This window comes from Cebus imitator, unplaced genomic scaffold (genome assembly GCF_001604975.1).
Source record: "Cebus imitator isolate Cc_AM_T3 unplaced genomic scaffold, Cebus_imitator-1.0 Scaffold45, whole genome shotgun sequence".
In the NCBI taxonomy this organism is placed as follows: Eukaryota; Metazoa; Chordata; class Mammalia; order Primates; family Cebidae; genus Cebus; species Cebus imitator.
Window position 1 is genome coordinate 5,423,251 of NW_016107360.1, and position 14,355 is coordinate 5,437,605.

The 14,355-nt window shown below is 40.8% G+C and overlaps 1 protein-coding gene and 1 pseudogene across 1 annotated transcript; both read left to right on the top strand.

Moving 5' to 3' along the window:
- Positions 1 to 661: 661 nt before the first annotated feature.
- On the top strand, positions 662 to 1,927 carry LOC108303188 (glyceraldehyde-3-phosphate dehydrogenase-like). The gene has a single exon (XM_037737898.1). The coding sequence runs from the start codon at positions 731 to 733 to the stop codon at positions 1,313 to 1,315; it is 585 nt and encodes a 194-aa protein (XP_037593826.1). The 5' UTR covers positions 662 to 730; the 3' UTR covers positions 1,316 to 1,927.
- Positions 1,928 to 6,607: 4,680 nt separating this feature from the next.
- Positions 6,608 to 7,059, top strand: LOC108303189 (annotated as a pseudogene).
- Positions 7,060 to 14,355: the final 7,296 nt, after the last annotated feature.

Genomic DNA, 14,355 nt, shown 5'->3' on the forward strand with positions numbered 1-14,355 from the left:
CTGGTAATCTACAGAATATAAGGTCTGCAAGGCAAGTCTCTACATTATCTAAATAAACGCAAAACTGACTCTCAACTCTCTACCTTAAAAAACAGCCTTAAGGTTCCATCTCCATCCCTCTTTAGGTTATACAAAAACTAAGAAGACCTGAAACAACAGAAACCTCTGGACTGTAAATGACCACCCATATCCAAGTCAAGGCAGTCTTTAAATTCTGGCAGCAATCTGTTTCCATGTTTTTTTGTGAGATACAGAAACCTTTGCAGAGGATAGAAGCACCAGTTGGATGCCTGTGTGTGCCTGGTCTTCTTCTGAAGTGTGTGCACAGTCATTTCCCCAGAGAACTTGCCACTTCCCTGGGTTGATGATGCCCAGCAGTGTATGTGTGGGGGCTGAGGGCTGTCTATGCGGTTCCTGCAGCCTATGGGCCTTCTTCCTATTCTTAGCCTGAAAAAAAACTCCCCTTTTGCAATTGAAGAGATACCTTCTTCTTGCCCTACAAGACAAATAAGTAGTGTTACTGATGAATTTAGACTCCTGCAGAAGAACAGAATTGTTGTTGGCTCCAAGCAGCTTTAGTTTTCTCTACCCATGAAAATAACCCCTGCTCCAAATAGGTCACTTTTCTACCCGCCAGAAAAAGAAAATATTTGAAGGTGGCTCTCTGCTCCTCCTGTTCGACAGACAGCCACATCTTGTCTCCCATCACCAGCCACATCCCTGAGACACCATGGGGAAGGTGAAGGTCGGAGTCAATGGATTTAGTCGTATTGGGCGCCTGGTCACCAGGGCTGCTTTTAACTCTGGTAAAGTGGATATTGTCGCCATCAATGATCCCTTCATTGACCTCAACTACATGGTCTACATGTTTCAGTATGATTCCACCCATGGCAAATTCCATGGCACTGTCAAGGCTAAGAATGGGAAGCTTGTCATCAATGGAAATCCCATCACCATCTTCCAGGAGCGAGATCCCTCCAAAATCAAGTGGGGCGATGCTGGCACTGAGTACGTGGTGGAGTCCACTGGCATCTTCACCACCATGGAGAAGGCTGTGGCTCACTTGCAGTGGGGAGCCAAAAGGATCATCATATCTGCCCCCTTTGCTGATGCCATGTTCATGATGGGCGTGAACCATGAGAAGTATGACAACAGCCTCAAGATCGTCAGCAATGCCTCCTGCACCACCAACTGCTTAGTGCCCCTGGCCAAGGTCATCCATGACAACTTTGGTATCGTGGAAGGACTCATGACCACCGTCCATGCCATTACTGCCACCCAGAAGACCGTGGATGGCCCCTCCGGGAAACCGTGACGTGATGGCCGTGGGGCTCTCCAGAACATCATCCCTGCCTCTCCTGGCGCTGCCAAGGCCGTAGGCAAGGTCATCCCTGAGCTGAACGGGAAGCTCACTGGCATGGCCTTCCGTGTCCCCACTGCCAACGTGTCAGTGGTGGACCTGACCTGCCGTCTGGAAAAACCTGACAAATATGATGACATCAAGAAGGTGGTGAAGCAGGCGTCGGAGGGCCCCCTCAAGGGCATCCTGGGCTACACTGAGCACCAGGTGGTGTCCTCTGACTTCAACAGCGACACCCATTCTTCCACCTTTGATGCTGGGGCTGGCATTGCCCTCAACGACCACTTCGTCAAGCTCATTTCCTGGTATGACAATGAATTTGGCTATAGCAACAGGGTGGTGGACCTCGTGTCCCACATGGCCTCCAAGGAGTACGACCCCTGGACCATCAGCCCCAGTGAGAGCATGAGAGAAAGAGAGGCCCTCACTGCTGGGGAGTGTCTGCTACACTGAGTCCCCCACCACACTGAATTGCCCCTCCTCACAGTTTCCATGCAGACCCCTTGAAGAGGGAGGGGCCTAGGGAGCCCCACCTTGTCGTGTACCATCAATAAAGTCCCCTGTGCTTAGCCAAAAAAGAAAATGCTTGAAGGTTATAACAAATATAGTCAAAACAAATGCAAATCAGTATCTTTGCAAATTAGTTTCCTCTCATAGAAGATGTAACTTCTACCCTTAAGGAACCAGCAAACTAGACTTTAAAATACAGGCATTTTTGCATGGTCCAGGTGCTTCTTAAATTCTTAATTAAATAGGTAGGTGTTTAATAAATGCTCTTGGAGGCTAATAACAAAAAGTTAATAAACCAGAGTTTACAGAACTATAATTTCATTATACAGTTAATAACTTTGGAATTTAAGCCTGTATAAATAAATTAAAATGCTTAATTTTTATATATCACCCTGCATTTTAAAGTAATTGTTTTTCTACTTTTTAAATTAGGGGCACATACAAAAAGTCACTATATTTGATACCAGCAAAAGCAAAGAAACTTGGTGTTTAGCCTAAGCTACCTTCCTGAAAATAAATCTCTCATTTCTGGGGATTTGTTTGAAATATTAATGAGCATTTGTGGATCCTGATTATTCCCTTTATAGTCCCCTATAAAGGGGAAACCAGATTGGATATTGTTTCCTAACTGTTTACTATCGTTAGCTACTGTTCTAAGTGACTTATATAATGGTTTTATTTCATCCTTGCTGCAATTTCCACTTTGCAGATGTAGAAACTGGGGGTGAGAAAGGTCAGACAACTTGCCCAGCATCAGTGGTAAATGGGCTTGAAGAATATTGACACGGGAAAGGCTTGGCCAAGGCAATTTTGTTGAAAGAGGTGTTGGGGATTAGTGCAAGCCAGGAGAGTCATCCTAAAGCTACATTTGCAGGCAGGGGTATGTCTGTCCTGAAAGATAGAGGCTTATTAGGGTGGCAAAGGCTGATGGAGATTTTAGAGCTATAGCCACCACTCCTGTCCAAGTTGGTACCACATGTTCCACAGTCACAATTCATGTCCAAGGCTTCTGGAACACATGCATTTCAGCACTGAGTTGTGCTGAGAGTCATGGCCCATCAAGATCACAGGTCTGGTCTCTCATTTCACAACCTCAGTTCTGTACCACAGAGTATTAATAATCCTCTTCACTGTTCTAGGCCTTGTGCTAGACTAGGTACACAGAAATGGAGAAACTGGCCTGTGAGATGAACCTAGAGTGAGGCCCTCTGGGAACCCCAAAATCCCGGGATGGGATTCAACCAAGTCTTGCCTTTTCCTGAATTCTGGGCCATGCTGAACTGCATTATAACATAAGCCATTTTAAACAGTTTATCTTACCTTGTTGAGATAGTACTGCATTGTGGTTAATAGAAATCCTGAAGTCAGACTGCCCGGGTTCCAATTTCAACTCATTAATGACTGGTTGTATAACCACAGGCAATGGACTCAGCTGCCTGGTGCTTCCATTTCTTCATCTGCAAACCAAAGACCATAGTAGTAACCCCCCTCATAGGGCTTTATATAGATTGAATAACAACAGAAACAAAACCTAACATAGTGTTACATGCTTATTAAATAACATGGTGGATTAAAAACCAAACAAACAAACCTGAGTGCTAGATTTAGTCCAGCACAAGGAACACATATCTCAAAGCTTTGATTATTTACCAATCACCACATTGCAAACTCTAAGTCAGATACAGCAATGTGAAACTTTTCTGTGCTTTACTGTAGTAGTAGCAAGTTTCCTCATAACATGTTTTTATTCATTTGAACAACAGCTTTCATAGTTAATATAACTGCTAAGAGTTACGTTAACACTCTGCTATGAAAAATATATTATTCAAATGAACTGAGCGACTTGAAGAGTTACATATGTAAACTCATTTTTAAAAACAGAAAATAACATCCCCTTCATTGACATATGCTGAAAATGTTGGCACAAACTGAGGAGGCCACCTGAGCCAAACCACAGATCAGAGAATATCTCTGGGGAAGAAAGATATTACATAGATTTCTGCAAGTCTAGTCCAACGTGAAACAGCAATTTGCCAACAGTCACAGGAAACCAAAAGTGAAACGGGAACTGGAGCTAAAGCAATGCAACAGATGCTAAACCCATTCATTCATTTATTTATGCTATGTTGAGCACCTATAGCTAACTTTCATAGCCATCTTCACTTTTGGTTCAACATCCTAAATTCATTTTTAAAGTGCAGGTCAGCTTTCTCACTGTCTTGTTAACTATCCAATCCCAAGACCTTTCCCATTTTTTAAAGTAGGAATTAGAGTATTGTGATAAAAATTTTATTGGTGTTGCTCTATTTATGTATATTTAGATATTTTAAATTTTAGAAGTAACTACTAAGAGAACGGAGCACATTTCAAGTAGCAATTTTGTGGGAAATACCTTATCTATTCTAACACACAATGAAGTAGAGGAGCAAGTCAGAATTGGGGAGGAAGATTACAATCTCTAGGGGAAACCAAGGGGCTCACAGAATAATAGCTCAAAGCCACTGGAAGAACTTACAGAATATGAGTGAAAAACCATGACCAAGCCGGGCGCGGTGGCTCACGCCTGTAATCCCAGCACTTTGGGAGGCCGAGGCGGGTGGATCACGAGGTCAAGAGATCGAGACCATCCTGGTCAACATGGTGAAACCCCGTCTCTACTAAAAATACAAAAAATCAGCTGAGCATAGTGGCGCGTGCCTGTAATCCCAGCTACTCAGGAGGCTGAGGCAGGAGAATTGCCTGAACCCAGGAGGCGGAGGTTGCGGTGAGCCGAGATCACGCCATTGCACTCCAGCCTGGGTAACAAAAGGCAAAACTCCGTCTCAAAAAAAAAAAAGAAAAAAAAGAAAAACCATGACCAACATAGAGCAATAAAATTCAACATAAATATATTGTCAGTTTAAAGTATTAGATAATGATTAGTCAGAGACAAAGAGTTGAGTAAATGGAAAAAGCAACCAGGAGGTATGAAGCACAGTGGGAACAAGGAGAGGCTACAGAACATTTTCTATAAAAACTATGGTCAGAAAGAGATGGCAAGAAGAGAAAAATCATCCTTATATAGCTTTCCTCAAACAAGTATCATATGATTTGCAGCACTCAAAAACAGCCAACATTAGGTCTGATCCTAAGAAAAGACTGTCCAGGGAATAAAAATGAGCACTAAATACCAAGTTTCCTTTGTATTATAATGACATGACAATGGACAGAATCAGAATTCATGGGCACATACGGTTTCTGGTAGTTGGCATTGTAAGAATGTCCCAAAGGAGGTACTGGCCCAGAATCTGGGACAGAATCAAGAGAGCTAAGGAAGGAGGGCAGATGGGAAAGTTGTATAAATATGGTCATGTAAGTATGCACATTTGAGAATTTGAGGAGTTTTCCTCTATGGTGCTATTTAGGCAAGTGGAAGATCCAGTTGTCAGACGTGAAAATTGAGACTGTCATAATTCCTTGCCCCTAGATTAAGCAATGCTAGGATGAGATATAAAATACTAAGCTTCTATTAAAAGATAAGATTGTGCTCTAACCAAAACAATGAGCTAATTAAAACTTGCTTCAAGACCCTCTCCTAGCTATGTCCATCAATTCAAAGCTCTTGTGTCATAAATTATTCCCAAACCCAGTCAGTGCCCACATTTTGCAAGATCCACCTGGAAATCTTTCAGCTCAGATGCTAAAATCCTGTAAATAGCCCTCCTTTACTTTTGCTTGATGTTTAAAAATCAGGGTTGGGTTGCAGCAAGCTTTGTGTTACTGGGAGCTCTTTTCTGGCATTGGAGTGTCAGTGCGGGTTACAGGGTCAGGCTGAACCATGGAGCTGACACTGCTGTCAGTGCTGCCATCAATGGGACGGAATTGGATTAGGTGATAACAAAGACAAAATGGTTTCACACTTACTCTTGAACTTAAAGACAATAACTCAATTTTCTAATTAGTAATCAGAATTGTTGGATATTAGTCATAATTAATATCTGAGGATAGAACACTTGATCATGAACATTTTGGCTTTGTATCAAAATGGCTGCATCAGGATATCACGGGTCCTGCTGGGACAGACAGGTTTCTGTATGTCTGCATGTCGTTCAACTATTTTTCTTGCAAAGGGTTTGTAGAGTTTTAAAAAATAACCATGTTCTGATAGCAGAGCTCATGATGCAGAATATAATAAGATTTAAATCTTCCGTGAGAAACCCTATGAGCTTCCTACCAATGGAACTGAGAATCAAGTTCCAGTTAAGGAATGAGAATCTCTACTGACCTTCAAAAATACATCTCTAACAAGTTAGATGTTTTGGCCAAATCCTTATTTTGATTTACCAGTTATTTTTCTTTGGGTTATTCAATATTCACTTTAATTTCCTTGATGAACATAGGGCCTCCTACACTTTAGAAAAAACAATCTTATAGGATTACTTTCCTCTTAAAAGGAAAAGTTAACTTACCAAGTTAAAAAAAAGAAACGGCTCAGACAGAGAAGAAGGAAGGTGCTTTTTCAGAGTGAAACTGGGAAACCATGCAGAGGCCAGCAGGAGGCCAAGCATCAGGCAGTCAAGCAGGTGGCCCAGCCTGCAGGTAAGCTGTATGGGTGGCCATGCTAATTGCTGGCAATTACTCCTCTTGTTTCCATAGTTTTAGGAACAGTTGATCTTAAAGTGGTGGGAACCTGTATTCATATTAAGATAATTCAGCTCTTCCACAGGAGGCCTGCCTGCTTCTTCTTGTGCTGTGGCCATGTCTCTACTGATCCCTGAAAAGTTCCAGCATATTTTGCAAGTACTCAATACCAACATTGATGGGTGGTGGAAAATAGCCTTTGCCATCACTGCCATTAAGGGCGTGGGCTGAAGATATGCTCATGTGGTGTTGAGGAAAGCAGACATTGACCTCACCAAGAAGGCTCACTGAGGATGAGGTGGAACGTGTGATCACCAGTATGCAAAATCCACGCCACTACAAGATCCCAGACTGGTTCTTGAACAGAAAGAAAGATGTAAAGGAAGGAAAATATAGCCAGGTCCTAATCAATGGTCTGGAACAACAAGCTCTGTGACGACCTGGAACAACTGAAGAAGATTTGGGCCCATAGAGGGCTGCAGCACTTCTGGGGCCTTCGTGTCCAAGGCCAGCACACCAAGACCACTGGCTGCAGTGGCTGCACTGTAGGTGTGTCCAAGAAGAAATAAGTCTGTAGGCCTTGTCTGTTAATAAACAGTTTATATACCCCCCCCCACCAAAAAAAATAAAAGATAATTCAATGAGAAACCTGGAATTGAAACTTTGGCCAAGTGATAATTATACTCTGCTGCCTTCCCTGGCTCTCTTTGGAGAGCCAAGAGCATGTCAAAGGCACAAACCTTAAGGTATATGTGCTCCATTGTTCATGAAGAAAAGAGTTACATACTATTTTCATGGAAGTGCATCAAAATGCAGGGTAATAAGAGGCTTTTATTATAAATGAAAAGTTACGCTGGGCACAGTGGCTCACACCTGTAATCCTAGCACTTTGGGAGGCCTAGGCGGGCAGATTACCTGAAGTCAGGAGTTCAAGACCAGCCTGGCCAACATGGTGAAACTCTGTCTTTACTAAAAATACAAAAAATTAGCCAGGTGCAATGGTGCAAGCCTGTAATCCCAGCTACTCAGGAGGCTGAGGCAGAAGAATCGTTTGAACCTGGAAGGCAGTGGTTGTGGTGAGCTAAGATTGCCCCACTGCACTCTAGCCTCAGTGACAGAGTGAGACTTCATCTCGAAAAATAAAAAAAATTGTTACCTATACAGCCAACAACTTAGATATTCCTCGAGGCAAAAGATAACCTCTGTTCTAATGCCTAGAATAATACATGGCCATGGCAGCTAGTCAATAAATTCCTGTTGAATAATACAGTTTGTTTTTGCAATTTGGACTCCTTCCTAGTAGAGTGATAACACCTTAGGAAGAAAAATTACTGTAAAAGAATTCCCTGTGACTCAGTGGAGGTACATCTATCAGGCACCGATTATCTGAAATGTTTTCAACCTGGCTTGTTAAGATATAATCAACAGCAACAAAAACATTCCAATTAAGGAGTATTAAAACCCTGGGCACATTAATTGGTAATGTCTAGTATGACATGGGGGTGTGTAAAGAGTTTATGGAACTGTCAGTTAATCAGTGAGACTTCACCTGTCATTTAACTTTAGGCAAGAGTTCTGTGACAGGTAGGCCATGGTTACAGACAAGATTGTGAATGGTAGATAAGCAAAAGGACAGGAAATGCCACTTGGCTGCAGGTCACTGAACAAGAAGATTCTCCTGCAATGGACTCCATATGGCAAAGGGAAGAAGGATACATGTTCTGTCCAAACAGGTACATGGAAGTATTTGGACGTTCAGCTCAATAAATTGAATATGACATTCCCATAATTGTGATCACAGTCATCCTTTTAAGGTTCTAACTATGTGGGACAACATTAGGCTTAATTAAAAAGAATTTTAAAATCCTGGACAGAAGAACCAGAAAAGAGAGTGAGATTGTGAATACAAACAATAAAGGAAAGCAAAATGCTAAGAATTGCAGGAGTTTAAAACTAGAAGTTCTAAAGATCACCTAGGATGGGGTCCTCTTATTGGAGATTGGCCAGCAAGCAAGCAACAAAGAGAACTGATTTGTCCAAAGTCATTCTGCTTTGTGACCTTCTTCTGAAAGCTGAGCTAAGGGCAACACAGACCAAAGGATGCTAGAAGAAATAGTCAAAAGTTGGGTATGTGGATAGAAAATAGCCATGTGTGTTGAGCTCAGTGGGATTTTTAATTTGGGAAACAATTTTTTTTTAGAATAGCACTTTATCCTCCTGCTTATTTAAAATGTGAGTGCTTTCCCTGTTAAGTAGCACTGATTTTGGCATGGCTAACAATTTTACATGGTAAACTCCTAGAGATTAGAAATCTATTTAGCTTTCTTTGTCATAGCTTGGTAGTCCATCACTACTATACAGATACACACTTTAAAAAGCCTGTGTTTTCACAACAAAGGCACTCAATGAAGAAGCTAAAACAAGTATGGTTATAGATATTTGGGAACATTTTCATTGCTGTATTTACTTTAAGGCATTTCTATTGATGAGTTATGAAAAGATATTAATATCTTCTGAGCACACAGGACACAATGCCCAGCATCAGAGCTCCACTTTACAAATCATTTTACCATTAGCCTGAGCAGCTCTAACACATCAACAACCAGTGCAAGTCCATTTGCTTTATTTTAAGGTAGAATATTTATTTTGGATAATGGATTATTAAATAGATATGTATCATTTATCTGTGCAAGTCATTTTATTGAGAATGATTTATAGCACATCAACAGCCATTGCAAATGCATTTGCTCTCTTTTGAGGGCTGCTCATTTTATTATGAATGGCTTACTGAGCAGGGAGAAGCCACTTGCAGAGAGCCTGCTTTCTTGGGGCCGTCATATTTTACAAGGGTTGCCTTATAGATATTTTGTAAATTACTTATAAACATCTTTTTGGCAAAATATCCTAGAGCCCAATTAATGTTTCAATTCTGGGTGGTCATTCTGGGAAAGAGGGCACCTCTGAAAGGGAAGCTGAAATTTGGACTTCTTTGTATTATATGGTAGCAGCGTACCATGATAGAATTATGTCAAGGAAACTTTTATTTCTTATCTGTAATGTCAGTATAAATTAGACTATTTATTTATGAGAATTTCGGTGACATTAGAGAAGTTTCCCAGTTGAGAATGTGAAGAAAAGAACACCTCTAGCTAATCTCTAACTTCTGTTGTTGCTGCCGAAATAAGTCTTATTGTGTTTGCATTCAAGTAGATGAGGGTTCATTGTGCATGAAAAATACAAAAATAGTGGTGAAATAAAAGCTTAATTATTTGGATTAGGTTTTAAAAAACTTACTATTAAGTGTATCTTTAATGTTCTAATGTGTATTTCGATGAAAAATACAGATACTTGGCTACAGTATAATGCTGTCAGATTTTTAATTTCAGAAAGGGTAAACACTGCCAAGTTTTGAAGGTCTGCATCAAGGATACTGACATAATTTTCAAAGTCACAGGTAATACCGCAGCACCTCCCCTTAACATAAAACCCAGGGGGTTGACACCAGCACATCTCTCCCTACTCTATCCTGTTCATAACAATGTTGCTTCAGAGCCTTCCTGAATATTTGCAAGTGCACAGGCAGAAGTGGGTTTTGCAAATGAAGTGGGGGTGATGTATTTTATTGCTGATACTGTTTCACCTGTATTTAGTTCCATTGACATGGCAAACCCCACAGCCAATTGTCCTTATTATAGCCCCTGAATATTTCTCCCCACCACACTTGCACAGGGGAAGATGTGAGCATGGAGCGCACTTAACTGCCAAGCTGAATGGCTCTGTAATATAGCTTCAGTGTGGCATAAATTAAGCTGTCATTTTTTTGGCAGCAAGTGCAGAGAGGCGATTTTCCTGTACTGTAACATTTGAAACAACAATTTTCTGGCTCCAGAACTGACTGACAGTTCTGTGTGATACATTCTCAACGTGTGTGCTTCAGGTCTGCAGCTGGAAACTGCCTTCAGGGCAAGGTATTGTCTCTATTAGCAAATCCTGGCTGTAGTTGCCCTGATGCAGACGTTTTCTGAGTCCTGCTGCTGCCAGTCAGCCCAAGGAGGCTGCCACTGGGCCAGCAAAAATGGCACTGGGGATCCATCAGTCCGAGCAATGGTTTTAAGCATGTTTCAAATATGCAAAATTGTTCTTTTATCATGAAAATCAGATTGTATGTTCTTGTGCGCTGGCTGTGTGCAAAGCCTTTTATAAACAGGGAGATTTCCCCAGGCTGGGCTGAGGTTTCATGGGTAGCAAACACTGCTGGATGCTCTGAGGGGCTTCCAAGTATGGACTGGGAGTGCTACTAACACTCTGTGTCCCATGCTGCCGGTAAGCTATGGTGGAGAAGTAGAATGTTGGAAAAGTAATGAGAAGTGTCGGCAGGAGGGTCTCCAGAGGGAGCGCAGCAAACTGCTCTTTCTTTAAATGTCCTCTATCCCTGCCTTCCTCTTCCCTACCCTCACAGGTGACTACAAAGGAATAGAGGCACCACTCACCAACTATCTTGAATACACATAAAGAGCAGAAAAGGTTACCTTGAAAACAGTCAAATAACACAATTGTAATCACATCAGTCCGGATGCAGCGGGGAGAAATAAGTTATGCTAAGCTTGTACTTGCATCTGAAGTTGCTGCTGCGTCCTGGAAGGGTGTTGCTCCTCAGATCAGAGCCAAGTATTTCACCAGCATACAGTTAGGGAAAACCTCACCAAAACTGACTCCAGAGTCGTTGTAATCATATTTCAAGAGCTCTTGAAAGAAAAACCAATATCTTCCCTCAGTTTGAATAGTCAAGCTATTTGCTGAGTAACTTGTTCACAGCCAGCATGTTCTTTCTTGTGTGGAACCTAAGTCTTTCTCTGTTTCCCTTTACTCTGTTTAGTGTTGTCGTTGGGTAGCATAGACAAAATGTCATAAACCATCCTAATAAAATGCCATTCAGAGGCTGCCGGTCCTCAGATTCAAATACCTTGGTTTCTACAGTTTTTCACATTGATTTTATGAAGCATTTACTTATCTGTCCAACAAGTAAACAGACAATGCTTGCCAGTGGGTCAATGACTGCCCTAAAGAAACCAAGATAAGTTACAGATGAAAATCCAAGCCCTCCATTCATGACCATAGGCATACCTTCCTCACCAGCCTCATTTCCCACCACTTTCCAGGCTCACACCTGTGATGTCAACCACACCTACTTTTTACTGGTGTACTAGTCCATTCTCAGCTGCTATAAAGAAATACCCAAGACTGGGTAATTTATAAAGGAAAGAGGTTTAATTGGCTCACAGTTTCACAGGGCTGGGGAGGCCTCAGGAAACTTAGTATCATGGTGGAAGGGGAAACAGGCACGTCTTACACGTCTTACATGGTGGCAGGTGAGAAGTGAAGTGCAAGCAGGAAAAATGCCAGATGCTTATAAAAACCATGAGATCTCATGAGAACTCACTCCTTATCATGAGAACAGCAGAGGATAAACAGCCCCCATAATCCAATCACCTCCCACCTGGTCACTCCCTCGACACATGGGGATTACAGGGATTACAATCTGAGATGAAATTTGGGTGCGGACACAAAGCCAAACCTTACTAACCAGCAAGAGCCAGCTACATTTTCTCTTACTTTCCTCTCATGACTCCAGTGGCTTTATTTATAGGAAAGAATCACTCCATCCCCTTTTCTTCCTAATTAACTCCCAACTCAGACAGGTATTCTTCTCTAACCAACTCCTGAAGTCTAATTGGGGTTAGGCATTTATGTTATCTATTATTTGACAATTTTATGTATGTATCTCTTTCCAATTTTAATATTTCTTAAGTCTGTCTATTTCTAAAGCTACACATTAGATTTTTTTAAGATAGGGACTGTATTTTCCTCTGTAATCTTGTCACAATGCCTGGTATTTAATAGATATTTAATACACTTAAGTAAATAGATGAATAAATTTATGGTTTTTATCCTCAAGATACATCCACAAATCATAAATCCTCAATAAGAGAAAAAAAATTCTCTGATAATGGCCCATTTTTTCTTGGGAGGTAGGGGGTGAGAATTACTATATAGGTAATTCATCTTATATTTCTTTTATGATATCCTAATAAAATCCATTTTTAACCATTGCTTCAAGTTCCCATATTGCTAGTTCACGTTCAACCCGTGGTCAACTAGCTTCTAAATGTTTTCATGCTGTGCATAATATCCAGCCATTCTCTAGAGTGTATTTCTACAATTTGCTGAGCTATGATCATCTATATTGACTTTTCATTCAGCTTACTCTAAGCTACATTATGAGCTTGTCAAAACTCTGAGTGTTTTCTCTGCCCACGAGAGCACAAGACAAGGAAAATATATGTATAAGGAACAGATCAAAAACAACAACAACAACAAAAACACAATCAAGCAAAAAAATGGGTAAAATATTCCTCAAGCTCAAAAGTTAGGTTCTAGCAACCCCAGAGTTCTGAGAACCTGGGTGCTGAGGAATGGAGGAAACAGGCACGCAGAGACCTGGTTTCTCGTCTTGACTTCAACATTTACTCACTGTGTGACTTTCAGTAAGTCACATAACCATTTCTAAGCCCAATTACACTTATACTATATATAGGATTTTTGTCTGATGATGACTTCTGTGATAATGTATATTTTAAAAGATCTGAAAGTTAGGACTGATTAAATGAGAGTATTTTTGTTATTCTTGACACTTCAACAACCATACTGATTTCCAATCAACAGGAAAATAATCTCTGTTCACTGTCCACCTTTTTCTCTATCTCCTCCTTCTCCTCATAATTATCTCCATAAAACTTATGAATTACATACTTATTCTAGGAAAATCACTAAACCAAGTCCTACAGTAACCTGTTAACCAACCAACCAAACAATGTGGGAAAACCCACTCTATTTAGCCTGAAAGGCTTACAAAACACTCCTATAATAAAAGGTAAAGTGAATACAAGTATCTATATGGTAAGTCCCAAATAAGCATTCCCAGTACTTGCTAACAGAGGTATAATGATCTAGGACAGCTTCATGCAAAGATTATTCCCACCAGAAACTTAAAATTTTGGTAGAATACTAATCAGTGGAGGTAAAGACAAAAGGTTATTTTCACAAGGGATGAGATGGCAGGTGCAAAGTTCAGAGGTAGAATTTATAGACCCATGTTCACAGCACGTAATTCATGATAGCCAAAATGCACAAACAACCAGTATTCATTGAAAGACGAATGGATAAACAAAATGTGTTACATACATAGAATAGACTATTATTCAGCCTGAAAAATAAAGGACATTCTGACAAATGCTATAACATTAGATGAACCTTGAGGACATTATGCTAAAGGAAATAATTTTTCATGAAAGGATTTCATGTATTATTTTATGCAGGTAAAATAAATCTAGAGTAGTCAAATTCATAAAAACAGAAAGTAGAATGGTGGTTGCCAGGGGCAACCAATCTACTGGGGAGATAGGGAGTTTTGGGTTTAATGGGCACAGAGTTTCAGTTTTGCAAGAACAAAAAGGTAGTTGTGATGGTTGTATAACAAATGGTGGAGCTGGTGGCACAACAATATGAATATAATTAATGCCTCTGAACTGTAAGAAGCTAAGTTTTATGTTATATGTATTTCACCATAGTTCTTTTTTAAAGGTCAGAGGTAGAAAAGGGTGATTTGGAAAGAAATAAATAGATGGAGTCGGCTAAAGCATATGTTTCTGAATCATAGAAAGGTTCAGACTGGATCACAGAAAGTCTTCAGAGAACACTGAGAATTGTTGATGAAGGCTTCTGAGTGGGAGAAGGGCATCGTTGGAACTGTCCTTCCGGAAGCTGGGACTGGCGGTGGTATGCACGTTGGCTTGGGAAGCCCAAAG

What these genes read in the sequence shown, in the direction of transcription:
- LOC108303188 (XM_037737898.1), top strand. Translation starts at nt 731, where the DNA reads ATGGGGAAGGTGAAGGTCGGAGTCAATGGATTTAGTCGTATTGGGCGC.